The 23,348-nt window shown below is 35.0% G+C and overlaps 1 protein-coding gene across 1 annotated transcript in view; it reads left to right on the top strand.

Annotated features, from left to right (window-relative positions):
• The window catches only part of SAMTOR (S-adenosylmethionine sensor upstream of mTORC1), a 60,190-nt gene that overhangs the window by 18,762 nt on the left and 18,080 nt on the right, over positions 1-23,348 (top strand). The window contains exon 3 of the mRNA XM_069107047.1: positions 4,160-4,330. Coding sequence (XP_068963148.1) covers positions 4,160-4,330 — 171 coding nt within the window. The remainder of the gene's footprint in view (positions 1-4,159; positions 4,331-23,348) is intronic.

Raw genomic sequence — 23,348 nt, 5'->3', positions numbered from 1 at the left:
GTAACTGAGAGTTGTAATTAAAACAATTAACTTTAAAAAAATTTTTTTCTCTTGTGGAGGGGGAAGGCAAGGCAATTAATTGGGGTTAAGTGACTTGCCCCCAAGGTCACACAGCTATTAAGTGTTGAGTGTCGGAAGCTGGATTTGAACTCAGGTCCTCCTGACTGCAGAGCCGGTGCTCTGTTCACTATGCCACCTAGCTGCCCTGAAGCAATTCATTCTTTATTATGTTTGCCAATTTAAAGGATATTCTGTTAAAGATTTCCACCAGAATGACTTAGTTTAGTTTTTTCTATTATGTGGTATAATACTATTTTATGTTGTATGTTTGACAAATAAGAGTTTGGTTCTCTCCTAGTTAGTTATATAGCTTCCTAAATTAAGGTTGTGATGTTCTACCTCATCAGGTAATTATTTTACACACTAGGATGTGGATGAATCTAGCTGCCAAAAAACAATTTGGAAAGGAACGTTAAATCACACTTGAGCTTTTTTTGGCATTCCTGTTGTCATTGAAATCAGTGTCTTCCTGCTTGAAATCTTAGAAGTTAAATCATTTCAACTCAATTGAAATCACTCAAATTGAATAGAACAGAGATACAGATACCAGGGAAAATATTATGAACAAGAAATTGGCATAATTTAGGTTTAGAATTTTAGTTCACAGAATCCAGGAGTTATAAGAAACCTCAATGGCCATCTAATTCAATCCATAGCTTAATAAGACTCCCTTTGCAGCATCTCCAGTAAGTGATTATCTTCCTTTGAAGACAGGGAAATGACCTCCCAAGACAACACTTGTCACTATTGGTTATCTCTAATTGTTAGGAAGCTGGTGTTTTACATTGAGGCTGTTGTGAGCCAAGATATTGGTGGAAATGAGAAAGGTGAGTTAATCCTCTACATTCCCACTTTTCAAGCTAGGAACATCACAAGCAAGGAAGATAAAGTGTAGACTTATAGTAGTTGGGGTTAACTTTTACCCTGAAGTAGATTGATTTGGGACTCAGTTGTTAACCCTTTGGGCAAAAAAAAGGAAAAGCAGTTTTTAAGATTTTTTTTAAAAATTCAAGTATAGAACTTAACATTTATACCTGTTTAATTTCATCTTTACTACCTATTAGAATCTTTTTGGATGATGACCGTATCATCTAGTTAGTTAACTATTCCTCCTTACTTCATGTCCATCTTCAGATTTTGCAAGATACTGTCTATGATTACATCTGAATCATTAATAAAAATGTTGAAAAGAGTAAGGACAGACTTGAGGCTTCCCTCCAAATTGAAATGGGTCCATTAATGACTTTGTGGGTCCTCTGTTTCAGTCAGTTTGACTTCTATCTAGGAGCTCTGCTTTCATCTAGCCCAGTGGTCTTCAGACTTTCTTGATGCTCTTTTTAAAAAACAGAACACAAAATTGTGGAATTGAATCCTGTAAACCAAAAGGAAACAAACAAATTAATAAATTAAAGAATTAAAAAAAAAAACAGAACACAAATATTTATATAGCTCTTACTATGTGCCAGGCACTGTGCTAAGCACTTTACAGTTGTTATCTCATTTAATTCTCACAAATATCTCTGTTATATATGAGGAAACAGGCATACAGTAGTTAATTGACTTGTCTGGGGTCACACCACCAGTAAGTGTCTGAGGCCAAATTTGAGCTCAAGTCTTCCTGAACACCTAGCTGCCTCTTTCAGTAAACAGATTTTTGACACATATCCCAATATGTATGTATTCACATATTTAAAATTACATAAAATACTTTCGCACTAATGATTATATATATAAATGAATGTCTTCATTACTCCATTCCTCTCTTGGTTCTACTACTGATTCTCTGGACCTTTTCCAACATGCCACAACAGCCTTCTCACTCAGCCCCTGCACATTCTCACCCTGAAAGTTCATTCTGCCCTGTGACTCCTTCTTCTAATTGATTTGTTCCTCCTCAAACCTCATATTCTCAGTGATTAACAGTGTCTGACACATAATAATAAATGCTTGCTGATTTGACTTTTGATACATGTTTTAACACAAAAATAGAAATTAAAGGATAATATTCTAAAGGTGAGAAAGAGCCACCTAAGATTTTTGCATGGAGAGTTACATGATTGTACCTACCCTTTAAGAAATTGACAGCTGTGGAGAGAGGATGGATTAGAGGAGAGAGAGTTGATACAGAGAGACCAATTAGAAGACAGTTGCAATAGTCTCGGTGAGAGATGATAAGATTCTGAACTATGATGATGGCTTTGAGGAGAGTGAAGGGAGCAGATGTGGGAGATATGGAGGTAAAACCACAAGATTGGGTGATAAGGCTGATATGGATTTGGTTGAGGGAAACTGTTGTTAAAATTGACAATGAAGTTATAAGAACCTGGGTGACTAATAGGATTGTGATGATGTTCACAGTAATAGGGAGGTTTGGAAGATGAGTGGAGTTGAGATGAGGTGAGGGGGAAGATAACATGGTTATACTTATGATTCATGCATACCTGCTCTTCCTGTATGGCTCATTCTGGAAAAATCAAAAAGGGGGGGAGGGGAGGGGAGCTTTTCTTCCTCATTGACAGTTGCCACTAAACTCAGCTCACAATCCAAGGGGATGGGAGCAAGGAAGAGAGGTGCTTTGGACAGAAAGAGGGAAGGGGTGGAGTGGAGAAGAACTTATTGATAAGTTGGTAGGATTTGGGGTAAGTACTAATGGATAAAAGAGTAGGTGTAGTTATGTTGGAAACAAACTCCATGATTGGCTGTAGCAAGGTGGGTGGGATACAACCTCTACTCTTGGGAATGGACCTTTGGCCTCTACTTTGGAGGCTGCTATTCTAGCTAATGTCATTCTATTTTATATCCAAGCATAACATTAGAATACTGTTAAATGTTTCACTGAAATCTTGGGATTCGGCATCTAATTATAGCATTCCCTTGGTTTGCTAGTTATAGTTATTGTATCAAAAGAGGGAATTTGGTTGGTCTGTCATGACCAATCATGCTCCATTAATTTAGCTGTTTTCTTAATCTCAAGCACATTGAACCATAATGGGGAAAATACTATTGTGATAACTAATTTGAACCTTCTCTGTGCTTTTGGCTATTTTTAGATAGTAAAGAAGACCAAAGTAATTTAGATCAGTTTATTGCTGCTATGTGTAATACTTTTGAGTTACGGTGAATTGTTCTTGTTCCATTTACTTAGTACCAGCGGGTCTGATATTTGCAGTTTATACTATGAATTATATTTTGCATCTGTATTTATATGCTTATAACTGTTTATTAATATAAGGTACTGTCATTTGAATGTTTTATTATGTTCTTACAAATCATCTGTAATATGAGGTATTCATAAAGTCATGCTGAGTTTTGACCAAAACAATAACCAAATTCTTACTTATGCCCTATACTGCCATTGCCTTTTACGTCTGACCCATCCTCCAAGGATTACTCATCAATACAGCATTCTTTTGTAGCTATTCATGAGCTGAATCATTGCATTTTATGAAATCACTAACTTGGGAATATTTTCAGTGTGGTAGAAAATCAGATTGATGATTATGTTGAAATCTGTAAATTATAGAAATGGTTAAATTCACCTATTTGTCTGTCTTTCCAAAACACTTTATGTTGCCTTACATAGTTGTATCTAGTTATATTGGCAAGAAGGTATTCATATTTGGTTATAATTGGTAGATTGGTAATACATTTCTATTGTAGTTTCCCTTTTGATATATCAAAGGTTATGCCTTTGATATATTTTCATTAAAATTCATATTTCTTAAATTATGCTGTTTTGACAAATAATAGGAATTATTTTATCATTTTACAAAACTATTATTTTATAGATGACAATGAATAATATAACCTATGTCTTCCCACAAGGAATTTAACTTCTGCTTAAGAAAGTCCAAAAAAATATATAAATGACCTTATACATATAGGTATCTTTTTTGGTACCAAGTAATAAAGGCTTTATTTTTGTCATCACTGTTTTTTTTAATACCCTTCATTCTTTCTGGATGCTTAATAAACTTTTGGTTTGATTATAATATCCAACTGATTCTTTAATCTTAAATTCATTAAATTTATACTTTTACCATAATTTTCTCTTTTTTCTATTTATATGCTAATGTATGTAACTTTATTTTACTTTTAGTGTATGCAGAGAATATTTCCAAAATGGTGGAAAAAGGAAAGCCCTTGAAAAAGATGAAAAAAGAGCTGTGCTTGCTGCTAAGAGTGCACCAGCCTTAAGTGTTAACGATTCATCTAAGTTTGAAGATCATTTAACCAACTTCAGCTTTACAAATCCTGAATATATAACTGAGTAAGTTTTCTAATTTTTTTGTTTTATTAAATAGTGTTATAATATGAGAAATGTAAATATATGCATGATAAATCAATGAAATAATTTTTGTTTGCAAATAATTATGAAGTTGTATATTCATTTAATGCTTTGATGAGCAGATTTTTATTCACTTTCAGAATGTAAAATTAAAGCTTGCCAAATCTATCTTAATTCAATTTAATCTGAATGTAATAAGCATCTTTACTTTTAGTAGTATAGTAAATTCCCATTTATTGATAATTCATATTAGCCCAAAAACGGAGTAACAATATTTTAATGTTCTATATTACTCATAGAATCACAGATTTAGAACCCAAAGGAGTTATAGTGGTCATCTAGCCCACCTCTCTCACTTTTGTAGTTGAGAAAACCAAGACCCAGAGAATTTAAGTAACTTGCTCAGAGTCACACAGGTAATAATGACTTGAGGCTGGATTTGAATCTTAGTCATCTAACTCCAAGAGAGCTCACTTTCCTCCTGGGGCTCCTTGTCTGTCTCTATACTTTTGGCTACATTTCAAAGACAATTTCATTTAGTTGCTAATAATGTCTTCACATTTGCTTGTCTCCATTTTAACAAAGGCTTTGTACTTTGGTAGTGGCAGAATGAGAGGTAGAAAATAATGCCCTAACTGCTTGAGGGAATTAGGAGCATTTAATCTGTCCATATCCATGGACAAAAAAGAAATATTTATTAGTGTAAGGCATCCTGTGGAATGTGTATCATTATTACATTCTGAGTGTTTGAAAATTCATATTCCATTACCCATAGTGGCATTACCCATGCTTGGAATGAGTAACATCTATCAGAAACGTTACTTATTTACTATCCATTCTGGATCATATAAAAATCTACTTTATAAAAAAAGCACTTTTAGATTTAAAATTATAAATTAAATGTTATCTTCCCGATTATACAACCTGAATGCTAAGAAAGGATATGAGGAAAGCTGATTATGATTAAATTTATTCTATTGTTTTTAGATCTTAGTTAAGGAAGTAATGTTAAGAGGATTAAATAAACCACATTAAAAATCAGGCAAATCCAGAAGCGTTTTCCCCTCTATCTTTTTGGTGATCAGTGACTTAAAATACCTAGATTTTTAGTGGCTTTGGATTTTTTAAAATTTACTTTATATAAGTTAGAATTTTGAACATTCAATATAGCTGAGTCATGTAAGGACAGAATTACATATTAAAAATCCTAATTTACATAAAAGATAAATCCAGTCATCAAATACTGTTGCTTTCATAATGTTTCTCTCAGCCAGCACCCTAGCATAAGCCCTTATTTTGTTTTGTTAGTGTCTTAATTGGTCTCTCTAGTTTTACCCTTCCTCATTCTATCACAATGGCCAGATAAATCTTCTAAAACCCTTCCAAAAACAGTATTTTGACCACATTAGTCCCTTGCTAAAAATAACTTGAATAGCTCCCTACTAAATACAGAATCAGATCTACACTTAAATTTGTAATCAGTTCCTGATCTTCGACTTGCCTTTCTTCCTGCTATTTATTCCCTTCTACATATTCTTTGTTCCAACTGGAGAATATAGTCTGCTTAGTATCTTCCACAGAAGTCTACAGAATTTTTACCTCTTTGCTTTTATTCATATTATTTCTTTGTCTAGAATGCTTCTGTCCTCACTCCCCATGCACACTTCCAGACTTGTCTGTCTAGCTTCTGAACCCCTTTAGAATTTAATTTTATTAATGTCTCATTTACTTAAAGAGGCAGAATGGCACAGTGGGTAGAGTAATGTGGAACTGGTTTTCAGTCCTTCCTCTTGACACTTAATATCCTTCTATAAGGCAACTTCCCCTCTGGGGCTTCAGCGTCTCCCTAAAATGAATCTGTTGGACCTAAAACTAAACAATCTTACAGTTTTAAATCTATGATTACCGGAATTTCTTTTCTGATGTTTGGCATGTTGACCACTTATTTGGTATTTCTGTCCTTGCTGTATATATTTTTATATATGTCTATCTTGCCTTTCCCAGGTAGCTTCTCCAGGAGAAGAAAAACATGTTACCCTTTTTTTTTTCTACTCTGTAGTACCAAGCACAGTGGCCTGCACATAATAGGCATTTAATAAATTGCATATTTTTATATCCTTTGCAGTATCTAAAGGTCTTTCAAAAGATTTAGTTCTGTAGACTAAAGAACAGTGCAAAATCAGATTAGAAACTGGGGATCAGCCATGCTTTGTGTGTGTTTGTGAAATTTTTTTAGCTGTTCTTCCAGTCCAAATATTTATTAATTCCTATTATGTGAATTAAATTAGTCACTCTTCTCAAGGTGCCTATCGTTCAGTAAAGAAGATATGTGCAAAGATAACTTTGATGCAAGACTAGAAATAGTAAGTGCCATAACAGAGGTATAACAAAGTGTTAGAAGGCTTAGAGAAGGGGTAAAGTTACCCATTTGTAATCAGGGGGAGTTTCACAGAATTGTGAATTGTGAACCTCTGGTGTAAATTTGCCTCTTTACAACATTACCCCATTGTTTCTTGTTCTGCCTTCTGTGGCCTTCCAGAATAGTCCGATTCATTTTCCTTATTATTATCCCTTCAAGGCTTAGAATACCATTATCATCCATAAAAAGTCTCCGGTGGGCTAAATTGTCTCCATTTCTTTCACTTAGTTCGTATGTGGCATTATCTCATGATTGACCATCTTGATCACCCTCCTTTAGCTGCTATGTGCTTTAACAGTTCTCTTCTTGATCTCTCTGCAACCTAAGCCACTATTGATCATCATCTCTTCGATACACTTTCCTCTCTAGTTCTTTTATGATACTTACTTCTCCTGATTGTTCTACTTATTTGACCACTCTTGGTCCCCATGTTGGATCTTCTTTCAAGTTATATTCCCTATCTATATACTCCCCTTGAGACAATTCATAATTAAATTACACTGACCTATTTGCTCTTCCTCAGACATGCCACTCAGTCTTTGTTGCTTGTTAGTATTTGTGTTCTTAGTGCCTGGCCCATAATAAACACTTAATAAATGTTTGTTGACTAACTTTCTAAAATGTGGTACACAGTGAATTGTGAAAGACAGGTACAAGCAATCACGTTGCCAGTTCTTACATGCACCCTGAATTATAATTCATGTAGACCTGGTAATTTACATTTATCAAGAGCTAGATGCTATTTTGTTATACCATGACATATTTTGCTATGTCCCTGTGATTTAGGGAAAGATCTTTGGATTTAGAGTCAGAGGACCTGAATTTGAATCTAGATATAGTCACTTTTACTTCCTGTGTAATCATGGGCATATTACTTTCAGAGCCACAGTTTGCTGATCTATAAAATGAATGAGTTGAACTAGATGGACTCAAAGACTTCTATTAGCTTTAAAACAATGACCCTATGTCATTGGGTATCAGCTTGGTATTAGCCAATTCTGTTCTCTGCCTTTTTCACATTCAAGGATCATTCTCTTTTGCCAAGAAAAGTAAAATAAGACTTGAATAAGTCTACTTTTCTGTCTTATCATCTTATCGTCCCTGAACTAGTTGGCCTGTCCTTTATTTTATCCTCTTCTTTTTCTCAATATAGGTTTTAAAAACCCTTTTGTCCATAGCATTTCCTGCCTTTTAACTCAGGTTTATTGTTCCATGGATATTTTCTTCAGAGCAATTCCATGTTTTTATTTTCATTCTCTGTTACTTTCCTTTGTCTCCAACCTCTGTCTTTTATAACACTATTAATAGATCAATGAGTTTACCATGTACCCATGTTTGTTTTTTGAAGTCATTCCTCTTTTTCCTTTTTATCAGAATAGGTGATTCTGTGAGGTAAATCCATCTCATGGATAGCAAAATTCTTCTAAGCCACTTTACAGTTTTCCCAGCAGTTATCAAATAGGGAGCTCTTTCCGAGGTTATTTATATTTTCTGGTTTTACTAAACACTGGATTCTTGGGTTCTTTTATTATTCACTTCCATATCTAATCTATTCCATTGGTCTAGTTTCCTATTTTTTAACAAGTAAAAAGTATTTTGGGTAATTGCTGCTTTATAGCATAATTTGAGGCCCAAAAGTACTACTCTCACTTTATTTCTATTTTTTTGTTCATTTTTTTCCTTCAGCAAAATTTGGTTGTTTTCTTAAACCCTTTGGTAGCTTGGTTATATAGTATCAAATCTGTTGATAAACTTTGGCAGTACAGTAATTTTTATTTTATTGGCATGGCCAAAATATGAACACTGAATATTCCTCCAGCTATTTAGGTCATTCATCATTCCTTTAAGCAACATTGCTTTTGAATGTGAACAACACAAAAGAGCTTTTTCATATATACAGCGTAACACAAAAAGAAGGAAACCATGTATCTCTGCTTTATACCACTTGCTTTTTAAAAATCATATAATAAACTCCATGTTATTTACATAATTCTCCCATTTGGCCCAAATTTTTCTCTTCTGTGCATTTAAAAAAAGTTTTTGTGGCCCCCCTTTTTTTTTTCATTCTTATGACTTTGCCCCATCCTAATCCATGTCCCTACACAAAAAAACAGGAGAACAAGTTTTTTTTTTCTTTGCTTGCTTTTTTGGGAGGGCAATTGGGGTTCAGTGACTTGCCCAAGATCACACGGCTAGTTCTGTGTGTGTGTGTTGTGTCTGAGGTCGGATCTGAACTCAGGTCCTCCTGACTCCAGGGCCAGTGCTCTACTCATTGCACCACCTAGCCGCCCCCAGGAGAACAAGTTTTTAAGATTCACTTGTAACAAATAGCATTGTCAAGCAAAATGAATCCACACAGTAGCTGTATTAAAAAATGTATACCTCTTTCTTTTTTTAAAATAAATTTTATCTTTTATAGTTAACAAACATTTTTTTCTCTCTCCTCTCAAAGAACAATAAAAACTTTGCAACTAATATGTAGTCAAGCAAAACAGTATCCCACATTATCTTTGTCCAAAAATGTATGCCTTTACACTTTGTGCCCATTGCCTCTCTGTTGAGAGGTACCCAGTGTATGCTTCATCATTGGTCCTTTGGAGGCATGGCATGATTAGTCATTTCTTTGATGAGAGTTCTTAAGTTTTTTAAAGTTGGGTTGTTGGTGGGGTTTTTTTTTTTTGCAGTGTTGTCCTTTCATAATATTATATATGATATGTCATATATTGCATAATATACATGTACCATTTAATATTATATTATTTTAATATTATATATTATGCCATCTTATCTTCTAAGCTATTCTTTCCAATTCTTTTCTCCAAAGATTTTCTTTTATCTTTTGCTTTGTTTCTTCTAGGTATTACTCATTAAGTCCTTCTAAAATCTACTTTTGCTTGAGTTTGTTCTTATATCTGTTATAGAGTTAACTTTCTCCTTCTTTGGGGGTATCTCTGTATCTACAGTAATTTTTATATGGGTTGATCAAGGTGTAGCAGCAAGCACCCCAGCTTCCCCAGGTTGGCTGCCAATACAGGTTCTTAGATCTGCTTTTCTAAAAGGAAAGCAACTCAAAATGGGTTAACAATCTTGCTTTAATCAATCAAACTTATCATTTACCTAGTTTGGGGGAAAAAGTCAGTACCCCAAACTTCAGAGTATACAGAGGTTACAAGCAGAAGTTACAAGACAGAGAAACAAACAGATCAAGCAGACAGGCCTCCAACTGTCCAGCCATTACATCCATACCTCATCATTTACCAGAGAGGGAAGCATCAACATCTGGGTTTTTCAAAGCTGAGGGGCTCTCAACGGCTGCCCAGAGTATCCTCTGGTAAAGTCACACATTTCTCAAAGTGAGCCCCAAAACAGAGCCTCACATCAGAGCTTATGTAGCCTTCTCCTGGCTCAGAGAATATAACAACTCCCTTGACCCCAATTACAAAGTATCTCCTGAAAAACAAGCCCCCCACTACAGGCTCCAGGTGCACTTAAGCTTATCAAATGGCCTAGGGGCAGGAAAGATTTTACACAATACAATCTACAATCTTAGAAAGATGGCAACAACATAAATTTACATTCCCATTACATAAGGTCTTAGGTTTACTCAGCAGTAGGAAACTGAACTAGGACTTTGTGCCAGGTCCAAGATCCTCTCCCTTTTGAACTTTTGAATGGGGTGGTCAGTCCTCCTTAGTTATACCCTCAGTCACCTGGATTTCCTGAACTGACTTCTCACACCCTCGGGTCAGGCCCCACATGAATCTTTGAGGTTGATAATCCTGCATTTTCAGGGCCTTCTGTGGCATTCCAGGACATCTTGGAGTCACTTGGCACCTGAGCTGACCTGATTTGAATACAGGATACTTGGTCCCTGCTTTTTTTGTATCCCTGTTACTATGCCCCCTCCTAACTCACCTCCCTAGTAAAAAAAAAACAGGAGAACAGATTTTTTAAAATTGCTTTGTAACAAATGGCATGGTCAAACTTCCAAGGTCTAGTTTCCAGTCCCTCTGTGACTTTCTTATGAAATCTATCTTCCTTGGTATTGCTGAGAGATGCTGGCTTGTTTACCTGAGACGGCACTGACTTTGCGGATGTTCTTCTTTTCTTGTGCCTTTGAGTTCTTCTATGACTGTGTAATTCTGAGGTAGAAAAAATCATTGAATATAGCTTCTCATTGGATTTCATGATCATTATTCAGGTTTTTGTTAGATGCAAAGTATATTACCAGCCTTCTTGACTGGGAATATAATATAGTTGTTCGTAATTTGCAGTTCTTTGGATGATTGTTTATGTCTTTTGAATACTTATTGGGAAATGGCTTTGTTCATATACTTGCCCATATATTTTAGATATCAGACCCTCAGTGGAGATAAATTTTCCCCCCTCTTCCCCTACGTTGAATTAATTTTGTTCATGTTAAAGCTTTTTACTTACATGGAATCAAAGGAAATGTTTAGTTTAAGTTTTTCTTAAGAAAAACTTAAGAAATTTGGATCTCAAGGGATTATGAAACTGAATGTTCTAAACTAAAAGTAGATAAATTTAATAAAATACAATTGAAGGGAAAAAAAGATTGCTGCCAGCTGTAGAAGTTGAAAATAAGACAGAGTTGTGATTCTGAACAATAATGGGGGAGTCATCTACCTTTTTTTTTTTTTACAGTCTTTGCTTATTAACATTCATAAGTAGTAAAGAGCCAAACCACTGACTTTTCTCTCGTGTGAATAAATCCTTAGCCCTCAGATGGAATATAGGTTGTTTTTTTTTTTATGGATGAGTTCATCAGTCACTGTTTATATCCAGTTTCACATACTGACTCTTTTACAGAAGGAATACAATCATACTTCTTCAATACAGCCTTTATAAGATTGCTAAAAATGGATGCATTAAATAATTAACAAAATTTCAATTTAAATCATATAGTCTCACATTAGGCAAATCTCTTAAACTAAAATAAGTCAGCTGTGGATATCATGTCATATTTTACTTGGTTCAAATCCTCAGATGTGAAAAAGACTGGATATGTGAACCATTTGAGCCTCTTTTCTAATCTATAAAATGAGAATGTTCTCCTTTTCTGTGAGGAACTTAAAAGAAGAGATAGGCCAGAATTACACAAGTGAAGGTAGGCTGTATGTATTGTTCTCACATTGAGAAATTACCTATCAGTTGGAGAATTGGAATATTTGAATGTTAAAAGGTGAAGTTAGATTAAGGTCCCTTTTCAGTCTAAATTTCTTTGGCTCTGTGAATCATAAGGGATCAATCTATGGTATTTTGTCTTTGAAGTTCTCCAAAGATACCTATAATTAAAGAGAAATTCCAAGTAAGGCAATACAAATTCAGAGAAAACTTAAAAAAAGAAAGAAAAAAAGAACTTTTAAAATAGTAAAAAACAATGTATTTTCTATAAATTTTATAAAAATACTTTCTTTTCACTTGCTATTTTGCTTGTCTGGCTTAAAATTAAGGTTATTAGAATTTCAGTTTATTTTTAACTAAATCCCTTTTTGTAGAACTTGAAGTTTTTTACATAAAAGTACAGTGATCCTATGTAAGGAAGTACTTTGAATGGGGGTGTTGAGTTCAGACAGATCAGCCTTATGGTAGTATCATGCGTTTTCAGTTCATTCTTGAATAATTTATATTGAGAATAGAGGGAAAAAATGAGAAGCTTCAACTTCATTGTGTATTTATTTCCCTTATAAACTAATTAAGTGTGCTCCATAAAGTATTACCAGCATAATAAATGCTTAGGAATTGTCAGCATGGCACATTTAGTATAGCAAATATTCCTTAAGTGCCTACTATGTGTCTAGCACATGATAATAGAAGATAGCATATAATTAGATGCTCAGAATGGCCAGTTGAAGAGTATACAATTCAATTTCATTCATTTGTTTGAGATTAATTGGTTGAATTAAAATATAGACATTCTTTGGCAGGCCAAATTTGTTTTGTAGGTTATATGAAATTCATAGGGTACCAGCTTACTATTTTTGCTTAAATTTGGGTATCAGTCATAAGGAATATAATCATTGTGGATAAGTAGGAGGGTATGCTGAGCTTTGTAATTTTAAAATCAGAGGCCTTTTTAATGTAGTACATGTTTTAGACTATTCCATTTGTAGCCATTTAAATATTCCTTAAAAATATCTATACCCATTTAACCAATGTTGATGAAATCTGACTCTTCTTATCTAACTACAGATCAGCAGTACAAAAATCACTGCTGCATTCAGAGTATGGAATATTCAGAAATGCATTTCACAGCCAAATTATTTGCACTGACACTGTACCCCACAGAGTAAATATGTAATATATCATCCCCAATCTTTTATCTAATATAGTCTTTTAAAAAATTTTTTAAATTCTATCTTTTGTTTTTACATCAACTACATTTCCCAGTGTATCGCTTTCTCTTCCTACCTTCTCTACCTTCCCTTCCTAGAAACCAAAGGGTCATGATAAGTTTTCATTCAGTTAAAATACAGTACTAATTTCATCTGGATTATAACCATTTTATTTATTTATTTAGCTTTTTGGAAGGCAATTGGGGTTAAGTAACTTGCCCAAGGTTACACGGCTAGTTCTTTTATGTGTGGGTGTGAAGTGTCTGAGGCCAGAACCAAACTTGGGTGCTCCTGACTCTGGGGCCGGCGCTTTACTCACTGTGCCACCTAGCCGCCCTTGATTATAACCATTTAAAAAATCCCCTCCCACTCTGCACTCCCTCAGTTAGTTTCCTTTGTTTTATTCCATAGGAACCCTGTGAAGTTAGACTAAATTTAGTTACCAACTTTACAACTGCTTCACAGGATGACCTTGAGGAAGCTGCTTAACATTCCTTTGCCATATTTTTCTCTTCCATAAATTTGAGGCTTTGGGCCTTTACTGCTTGACGGAAATGAAGTCTGTAAAGTCCTAAGATTCTTAATTATAGTACCATGCTTCTACAAGGTGAACATCTACAATAAAGGAGGTCCTTACAATGAATTCAGCAAATTCTTGAGTTCTTGGCATTTGTGTGAAGCATGCAAAGATAAAATCTGAAAATGCTTGTTATCACCTAGGAAACAAATTGAAGTGAAAGTAAATCTAATTTCATTTAACTTTAACATTTAGCTTATGTGTATTTTAAGGCAGCTATTCTTCAATATAGGTTGAGTGTTCCACAGTGTGCTAAATACTCGCATAAACAAATCAGAATCCAGAAGCAGTTTGTGTTTTTATTGATCCTATTTGGGAAAAAATTGGATCAATGAATATGTTAATATATATTCATGTATGTTATTCCAGATCCCAAGGGTTTTTCATAGTTTATAATTTTGTAGTAATTCTTTAAATGCGTGATATGGTTGAAAACTATTAGTAACCTGGGCTTTAGTCTCCACTCTGCTATTAGCTACTAGTTATATTACTTTGTCAGCAAGCAAACAGAATCTCAGTTTCCTCATCTGTAAAATGAAAGGATTGAACTAGATTACAGAATTGTAAATAGACTGCATAATGTGTTATTTATCTGTTCTCTTCCACTAATTTTAATCCAGGGACAGATAGTTTTCATAATCCCTGCTTTGTAGTAGTGTACAAGTCTTCCCCTTCCTAAATTTTTTCCCTCAATATTCTTGGCCTTTTATTCCTCTCAATAAATAAAAGATTCTTCTGTTAATTTGGTTCCTATAGCATTGAATTTATAGGGCAATTCGTGTAATGTAGTCACTTTTACTGTATTGGGATGGCTTGGTAATAAAAATTGAATAGTTCTCAAATTATTTAAATCATTTTTTATTTCTGCAAAATTTCCTTTGTAGTTATAAATTTCTAAATGCATTATATATTAAATGGAATTTCTTTTTTACCATTTCTTCTCTTGGGTTTTGTTCACTATAGATTTTTATGTCATACTTTTGTGAAGGTATAATCTTAAAGTGTTGTTTATTTGTTTGTTTTACTAGATTCTTTGGAATTTTCTAAATAAGCTATCCTTGACAGCAAAAGAGATAATTTTGCTTCCTCTTTGCCTTTTTTTTTAGTCCTCCAATTTTTTTTCTTGTCTTTTTTGCAGTAGAAGTTGATATAAAGGGTATCCTGCTTTACTCTCAACCAAATTGGGAAAAGTTCCTAATGTTTCTCCATTACAAAATAATGCTAGCTGTTTTTTATGTGCATATTTTAAAAAATCATGCCTTTTTTATTATGATTCATTATCTTTATACTTTTTCAAATGTTGAGCCATTGCATTCACGGCATATATCCATCTTGAACATAGTGAATGAATTTTTGGAACATATTGGAACATGTAGTATAACTTTTTTGTTAGTATTTTGCTTGCTTTTGTATCAATATTCATTAGTGCTATTTGCCTTATTTGATTTGGTTTAAGATCATAGTGGTATCAGGACCGTAAGTGCCTCAAAGAAGTTTAGTAGAATGCCTTTAATTTTGTGAATACTTTACATAATAGGGATTATACTTTCTTTAAATAGTTTACTTCTATATCCAGTATACCAGGGGATGTCTCCATTTTCTTTTTTCGTTCATTTGGGCATTTTATATTTCTGTAAATATTTGTTTATAAATTTTGTTTTATTGGCATATAATTTGATGTGGTAGTTAATAACAGTTTTCTTTTACTTTCTATTTTTTTGTTCTTCCTTTTTAAAAATCTTGTCTGTTTAGTTTTCTTCTTATTAAATGCAAAATAAATTAGTGAATGATCTATTTTATTGTTCTTTTTCAAAAATAACTCCTAGTTTTGTCAGCTCAGTAGTCTTTATATTTTCAGTTTTGTTGCTATCACTGATTTTTCAGAATTTATGTGTTTATTGCAATTGTCTGGTATTCAGATTTTTTTTTGCATGCTCAATTAATTGGTCTTTTTACCCTCAACATAAATATTCTGTGTGTATACACGTATGTATGTAAAAAATGTGTTTTTACACACATGAACACATGAACATATTGACCCTTTTTCCCCAGGAACTAGTTTAGCTATTTTCATAAATTTTGTGATGTTAGTTTATTTATTTTTTTCTCTAATTTGTTCTTTGGCATCTCTTTAAGATAAAATTATCTAGTCTCCATTTAAGAGCTCTTCCTTTGTTTGGTTTCTTTCCAAATTATAAATTCTTTAAACCCCAGCACATTATCAGTTCTTGTAAAGGTTTGCTACATGTTGGGGCGGCCAGGTAGCACAGCGAGTAAGAGCACGGGCTCCAGTGTTGAGAAGACCTGGAGATCAAATCCCAGGCTCAGACACTTAGCACCCACCCAGAAACACCTGGCCGTGTAACCTTGAGCAAGTTACTTAACCCCAATTGCTTAGGGGCGGCCAGGTGGCTCAGTGAGTAAGAGCACCGGCTCCAGTGTCAGGATGACCTGGATCAAATCCGGGCTCAGATACTCAGCACCACACCCAGAAATAATAACTGGCCGTGTAACCTTGAGCAAGTTACTTAACCCCGATTGCTTTAAAAAAAAAAAAAAAGGTTTGCTACATGTTGCCAGAAATAGGTATTCTTGAAGTTTTCTATTTAATAATTACCATAGGTCTTTCATAGATAGTCATGTCACTTCCCTACTCACTGAACTCCAGTGGCTTCCTGTTGCCTCCAGGAGCAAATACAAAATGCTCTATTTGACATTCAAAACTCGTCATAACCTAGTCCCCTCCTATCTTTCCAGTTCTTTTACACCTTATTCCCTAACATGTACTCTTCAGTCCAGTGACACTGACATCCTAGCAGTTTTATGAACAAGACCATTTCTTGACTCTAGACTTTCTTTTAAAAGAAACATTTTCCCTCTTCCACTCCACTTACTGACCTCCCTGGCTTCCTTTAAAGTCCTGCTCTCTATAGGACGCCTTTCCTAACCCCTCAATTCATTTGACTTCCCTTTGTTAATTATTTCCTTTTTATTCTGTATATAGATTGCTTTATATACATTTATTTCCATGTCATGCCCCTTCTTTCCCTCTAGTTGAAAGCAGGGTCTGTCTTTTGCCTCTTTTATCTTCAGCTCTTAGCATAGTGCCTAGCACATAGTAGGTATTTAATAAATGTTTATTGATTGATTTCTGATAGTCTCAAATACTTTTTTTTATCTTTTTGTCTCATTCTGGTAGCAGTATATTGAAGGATCCAACAATTACTATCTTGCTATATAGGCCTTAGTTTTTCCTTTTAAAGCTTAAATATTGTACTGGGGGGGGGAGAGGCAAGTGTACATACACTTAATATTTGCCTTTAAGCATAATTCCGTTTCCCTGCTTTATTTCTCAACTTTATTTTTTTTAAACTTGTCTTGGTGGAGGTTATATAAGATTGCTTTCCATTTTTTTATTGATCTGAAGCATAATTAATTCTAATCCAAGCCATCTAACTTGAATGAATCTTTGAAAATTTTTATTACTCTTGATTTTTCTTCTAAGTTCTTGAAAGTAACAAATTCTATTAAAATTACTCTCCCTATCTCCGTTATGCTCATTTTTAAAAGATAACTTGGGATTGTTCATTCTCTTTTGCTGATTTGGAATATCATTTTCCAGATTTGTTTGGTTTTTCCCCCACAAACATCTGGAGTTACCTGATTCTAATGTGGTTCTGTGGTTTTTATTTTCTCTCCCACTTGGAACATTTTTTCTCTGACTTGGAAGTCCTTATGCTTGAGTGTTACACACATTTCTGGGTGTGTTATACCTATTTTTTTCTTTGCTTGCTCATTTCCTCTATAAAGTCTTTAATTCCTGCCAAGGGAAGACCCCATGAGAGTATTGGTAGATGCTGGTTTGGCTGCTGAATGTAGTTGGTGAAGGTCTACCCACCTACTGTTAATCCCAGTAGGCTTCTGTCTCTGTTGCAGCAATGTCCATGCATGGTAGGTATCCTAGGAAATCAGAAGAAAAAAACAAGGATAGTTTGATGAAGGCCTGTAGTATGGGTCCACCCAAACTACTGTTAGTCTCAGGTCATCTTTTGTCTCTAGCATTGCCAAATGAAATGGCATTTGCAAAAGACCATATGCGACAGTAAGCCAGTATCTTTTCTGCTATGGGCATTTTCTTGTAGAAGCTTATTTTTTCCTCTTATTTAATGAATGATTGCTGTTTTTATCTTTTGCTTCATTGGCACATTTCTAATTTTTTGGAGACACAATTCACTCAACCATCTTGCTGCCCTATTAAATTTAATCTTACTATATTTGATCTTTCATTATAGCCTGCCAAAATATTTTTGGATCTTGATTGCTATGCTGCTGTTCAGTGGTCCTTGAATAATCATGGAGAGTAGCAGAGGTGCAACAGCACTAAAGACAGGCAAATGTGTCACATTTTGTCACCTGCAGATTTGATGGCCTCTGTGCCTTCACCCGAATTACAGATAAATGTTAAATAACTTAGGGCCTAGAGCACACTCTTAGGACTCACCAATTGAAGAAGTCTTCTGTCAGATTGATTTGGATCTTTCATGTTTTGTTTTGGTAGGTTCAGTTCATCCACCTAACTTTGAATCCTCTGATTATATTAAAATCCCACCCATATCTTTCCATCTTGTCTATTAGGAACTCCATGTTCTTTTACCAAATAAAAGACTTGGTTATGATTTTTTGTTTAAACCCAGGCATATTCCTAATTGCTGCAGAGACACTTGGACTTCTCAGGACACCATGTGGGGAAAATAGAACCCTGTGTGCTCTAGCTTATTCTCGTCTGAGAGAGTGAAGCACACATCTTATCTTTCTTTTTACCAGCATCCTATAAGGTCTTTCTTTGAATTTTTCACTTGTCCAGGTCAAAGAGATCTAGGTTAGATTCAAGTTTTGCTTCTGGTACATTGACTGCATGACCCTAGACTAGTCACTTAACCTCTCAGTGCCCTTAGACAACTCCCTAAGACTATTCTATAAAGCAGCATGTTCTGTAAATGGAGGGAGTTGTATCCTCACTGGAGTTCCAGTTTAAAAAGAAACAAAAAACAAAACAAAACCCAAAATTCAGCTTGTGCCATGCTATAGTATTTTCAGAAACTTTCTTGTTTGGATGACTCCTATCCTGCCCCAGAAATGTATGCATTGACATCTCAGTTATCCAGAGGTCATTTATCCAAAACACAGTCAAGATCCTGAAGGAAAATAAAAGCTTTTGGATTTTTAAAGTAAGTCAGATTCTAAACACTCAAGCTTAAGTAATGATGGTGATGATGATGGCATTTATATTGTGTCAAATCTTTGCAAGGTGCTCTATAAGTATTATTTCATTTTTATCCCAATAACCCTGTGAGGCAGGTGCTATTATTCGTATTCCCTTTTTACAGATGAGGAAACCAAGGCAAACAAAGATCAAAGTGACTTGCCCAGGATCACATGCCTAGTAAGTGTCTAAGACAGGATTGTAACTCAGTTCTTCCTGACTCCAGTTGCAGTATTCCACCTACTGCACCACCTAGTTGCTTTGATAATTTTTTAAGAACTTTTGTATTCTTTTATATATGTAATAAGCTTAGTTTTCTAACCCAGGGTAAATTAAAAGGTGGACAGGTGCACAGATACAATCAAGACGTAAAAGCAATGGGCATGTTGAAAGAAAACCCTGAAAAAGGAGAGACTTCTGAACTCAAAAAACAAGTCAAGACTGAGGCCATTTAGTCTGAGGGCAAACAGCCTTGCCCACTTTTTTCATCCCCCCAGGGCATCATTATTCAATATAATGACATAGTTAATCTTTCTAGTAATAATTAAGAAAGATTACTTTATGTTCACCATAGCCTTCTCAAGAAGGCATGAAAATATGTTACAAATTATGTTACATATAGAAAGATTACCATCCAAAATGCTTTTGTTTTTTCCAGATTTTTTAACTTTTAAAGAGGCAGGCTTATTACTTAAAAATCACTTAATATGGATCCAAAACTACATGCAGGAAAGTTATATCAAAAGAGGTCAGTACCCAAAATACAGAAATTAATGGCTTAGAGGATGAGATATTTTTAAAGCTTTAAAAAAATAGAAATTAGACAAATCAGAGAGACCATCTGGAATGTTTTGCATAACATATTGATGTTTAAAGCTAATAAAGTAATGCTTAATTTATTCAGCATTATTAAAGATTTCATTTTTTAGATCATTAGCCTTTATTCTCCACTTTATCATCTCTTCATTGTTCTTTTTTTTTTTAAAGGTTGCTGCTTTGTAGTTTTGGCTTTGCTTCTATCTTTTTACTCCCACAGTATTAGTGTTCTTTTCCTCTTAAAATTGCCTCATTTTGTCTCTGAGCATATTTATTTTTGCCCCTGTTGGAACATAAAGGCACTTCACTTGTTTTGTATCTCAGCCCCTGCCATAGTCCATTGCATATAGTAGATGTGTAATATATGTTGGATTAAATTGAATAGAAAATCTTTATCTTCTTCAATATTTCTTGTCCATGTTGAAAGACTTTTGAGATAATGAAATGTGAAGTTTGCCCCTCTATTATTGTCTCTTTTAAACTTGAAGATGTGTTAACTTGTAAAACAGTTACGCATTGGCTAAGCCTAGCCACACATCCTCCAGTGTCAGATAAATGAGCTGTCCAAGAGGGTCTGTCACCAGGACTACAGACCCAGTAGGTGAGAGCTATATGTTATTAAAGTATTAGGAACATTGATACTGATTATCTATAACATAACATATATGGGAACATTGATATTCATTGTATATATCACCCTGGTTTACTCAATGATTTCCTATATCTTTCTAAGTTCTCACAAAGTATCACTCTAATCTAATCTGGCAAGTATTCAAAATTTATATATATTAGGGATATAAATAACAAAAAGAAAAACATGAACTTATATCTTACTTTGGGGTATTGGTACAGGATCATAGAGTTAAGTATGACATTTACTAGTTGTGTGATCTGGGCAAATCATCTAAATTCCCTGGGCCTCTGTTTCTTTTTTTTTTTTTTTTTAAGCAATCGGGGTTAAGTAACTTGCTCAAGGTTACACGGCCAGTTATTTCTAGGTGTGGTGCTGAGTATCTGAGCCCGGGTTTGATCCAGGTCATCCCAACACTGGAGCCAGTGCTCTTACTCGCTGAGCCACCTGGCTGCCCCTAAGCAATTGGGGTTAAGTAACTTGCTCAAGGTTACACGGCCAGGTGTTTCTGGGTGGGTGCTAAGTGTCTGAGCCTGGGATTTGATCTCCAGGTCTTCTCAACACTGGAGCCAGTGCTCTTACTCGCTGTGCTACCTGGCCGCCCCAGCCTCTGTTTCTTTTAAGAAGAGAGGGTTAGACTAGATATCCTCTTGATATCCCTCCCTGGTCTTGATCTATGATTCTGTGAAGTAAACAGATGAATACATAGTGTTTGAATGAGGAGAGAGTACTAACAACTAGGTGTGTGACAAGAAAGGTTTTCTGCAGAAGTGTCATTAATCTTAATATGACCTTAACTTTAAGGGAAGCTAAGGTGTCTTAAAAAGCCCATAGTGAAGAAGTAGTACACTTGTCCCCTTTTTGAAAATCAAGACAGTGTTTGGCAGTCTCCATTCTAGTGGCACATCTACTGGTTACCAAAGTTTCTCTGAAGTTTTCTAAAAAATTATTCCAATTCCCTAACGGGGCAGTCCCATAACAGGAATCATCCTAGCTGCTTCCAAGGGCTATTATTACTCTCCCCACCCTCTCCTTATTGAGAACCTTTAGAAAGTACTTTGTTTTGTTTTGTTTTGTCTTGCTCTCTTCCCTATACATAGAATATCTTACACCTCTACCCCTTTTAACTATTGAATTACTACCCAACTTGTCTAAGTCCAACTCAAATTCCACTTTATAGAAAATTTTACCTTTGTCTCCCCAACCTTCAGCAACCACATTCCCCTTAGACCTCATGCAATTATTTGCTCACTTACACTTAATATTATTTTGTACAATCTTTTGTGTATTGTATAAGGTTTCTTGCTAGAGAGCAAACGCAGGAAGGGCAAGGAATCAAGATGTGTTCACCCTTTTCTGTGGGGGAAAAAGAGTTTTTGTTCAGCAGATGAATAGTGTAAAGATAAGAAAAAGAATCATTACCTATCAAGAGAAAAGCAATTTAGAACTATCACTTAAAAGTAAGAAATGTATTTGCTATGTAAGAAAAGGTCAATATTGTTTACACTGAAGCTCTGGTATGCTAATGACCATATTTTAACCTTCCAGAAGTCAGGGTTCCCGATTTTATTCATCTTGTACTTCCCAGTCACCACCAGTTCAATAACTTTGTGGAATGAATGATTACAATTCAAATTCTTATCTACTCATTTAAGCAGTAACCTTTGCTCCTCAGCATTTACCTAGCTAGTTCCATAGAGTGTGAATTTGAAATAAAGTTGCCCTCAGTTGTAATTCAGGATTTATTAATTCAAAGTGCATATATTGCTATTGAGGCATAAGGGTGCTGGGAACCCCAAAATGCAAGAAATAGGGTACGGGTCTGCCCAAAAGAATTCAACTACTCAAGCCTTCCAGTCAAAATAGCAAGTTTATTTGTGATACCTGTACAAGGGGACCAGATGTCTAGTGAGTCTTCATTTGATAGGGACAGAACTGATATTTTCATAGGGAAAAAGATTGTGAGAAGATTTGGATGGGATGAAGTGGTGGGAAGTAACCTGGAATTGTCCAGAGGTAACAGAGAAAGGGGATTTGGACGAGATTCAGGAGTGGGAAGTAGCCTGGAGTGGTCAGGAGGTAACTGAGAATGGAGGGTTGGGCTGGGTTTGGGGCCCACAGTGAAAGGACAGTTGAAAGGATTATACTGGGATGAACCTGCTCAGGCTAATACCAAGGATCTGGGTTCAGGGGCTGGGTTGCTAAAATTCCTTGGAAAGTTCAAGGGGGATGGGGAGTCTGGATCCCATACTCTGTCATTGTCAAATACAATATAATGTAGTTGGTTTGGTCAGGGAATAATGAGGTATTTTTTACTAACTCAGTTTAGTCAGCATAGCATTAAATTTATTTATGCCCAAGGTTGCAAAAATGCCACATTATCTTTTAAAAATTTTAGTAGAAACATCCTAAAAGCTCATCACATGAAAATTGTTTGCTTGAAAAAGCCACATTTCTAGAACCGTCTTTCAGAGCAAAACAACATTTTCTCTCTAATGGGAATCAGGTCAACAAACATTTATTTAAGTGCCTGTTGAACAAAAGAAATGATTTGATGAAAGCTTATGTTTGGTGGGTTTTTCCCCCCTTCCTGAGGAAGGTAAGTGGTGCAGTGAACTGCACTGGCTTGGAGTTCAAATCCTGTTTCAGATGCTTCCTAGCTATGTTTAGTTTCTTCACTTATGAAATGGAGATAATGATAGTGCTTACCTCTTAGGGTTGCTGTGAGAATATTGAAATAATAATTGTAAGGTGTTCAGTAGTACAGTGGCTGGCACTTAGTAAATAAGCCTATGGAACTGTTAGCTATCATTATTATTAACTGTAAAATAGAGATGTCTATCTCACAGGGTTCTTATGACAATCAAATGAGATAATATTTGTAAGAGGGCTTAGTATAGGGCCTGACACAGAATAGGTACTTAATAAATGTTTGTTC

This window comes from Petaurus breviceps, unplaced genomic scaffold (assembly GCF_028583685.1).
Source record: "Petaurus breviceps papuanus isolate PSGF00001 unplaced genomic scaffold, PetGlider_PUasm1.0 84, whole genome shotgun sequence".
Taxonomy (NCBI): domain Eukaryota; kingdom Metazoa; phylum Chordata; class Mammalia; order Diprotodontia; family Petauridae; genus Petaurus; species Petaurus breviceps.
The sequence above is the reverse complement of the archived record's forward strand: the minus strand, read 5'-3'. Positions and strand labels throughout refer to the sequence as shown.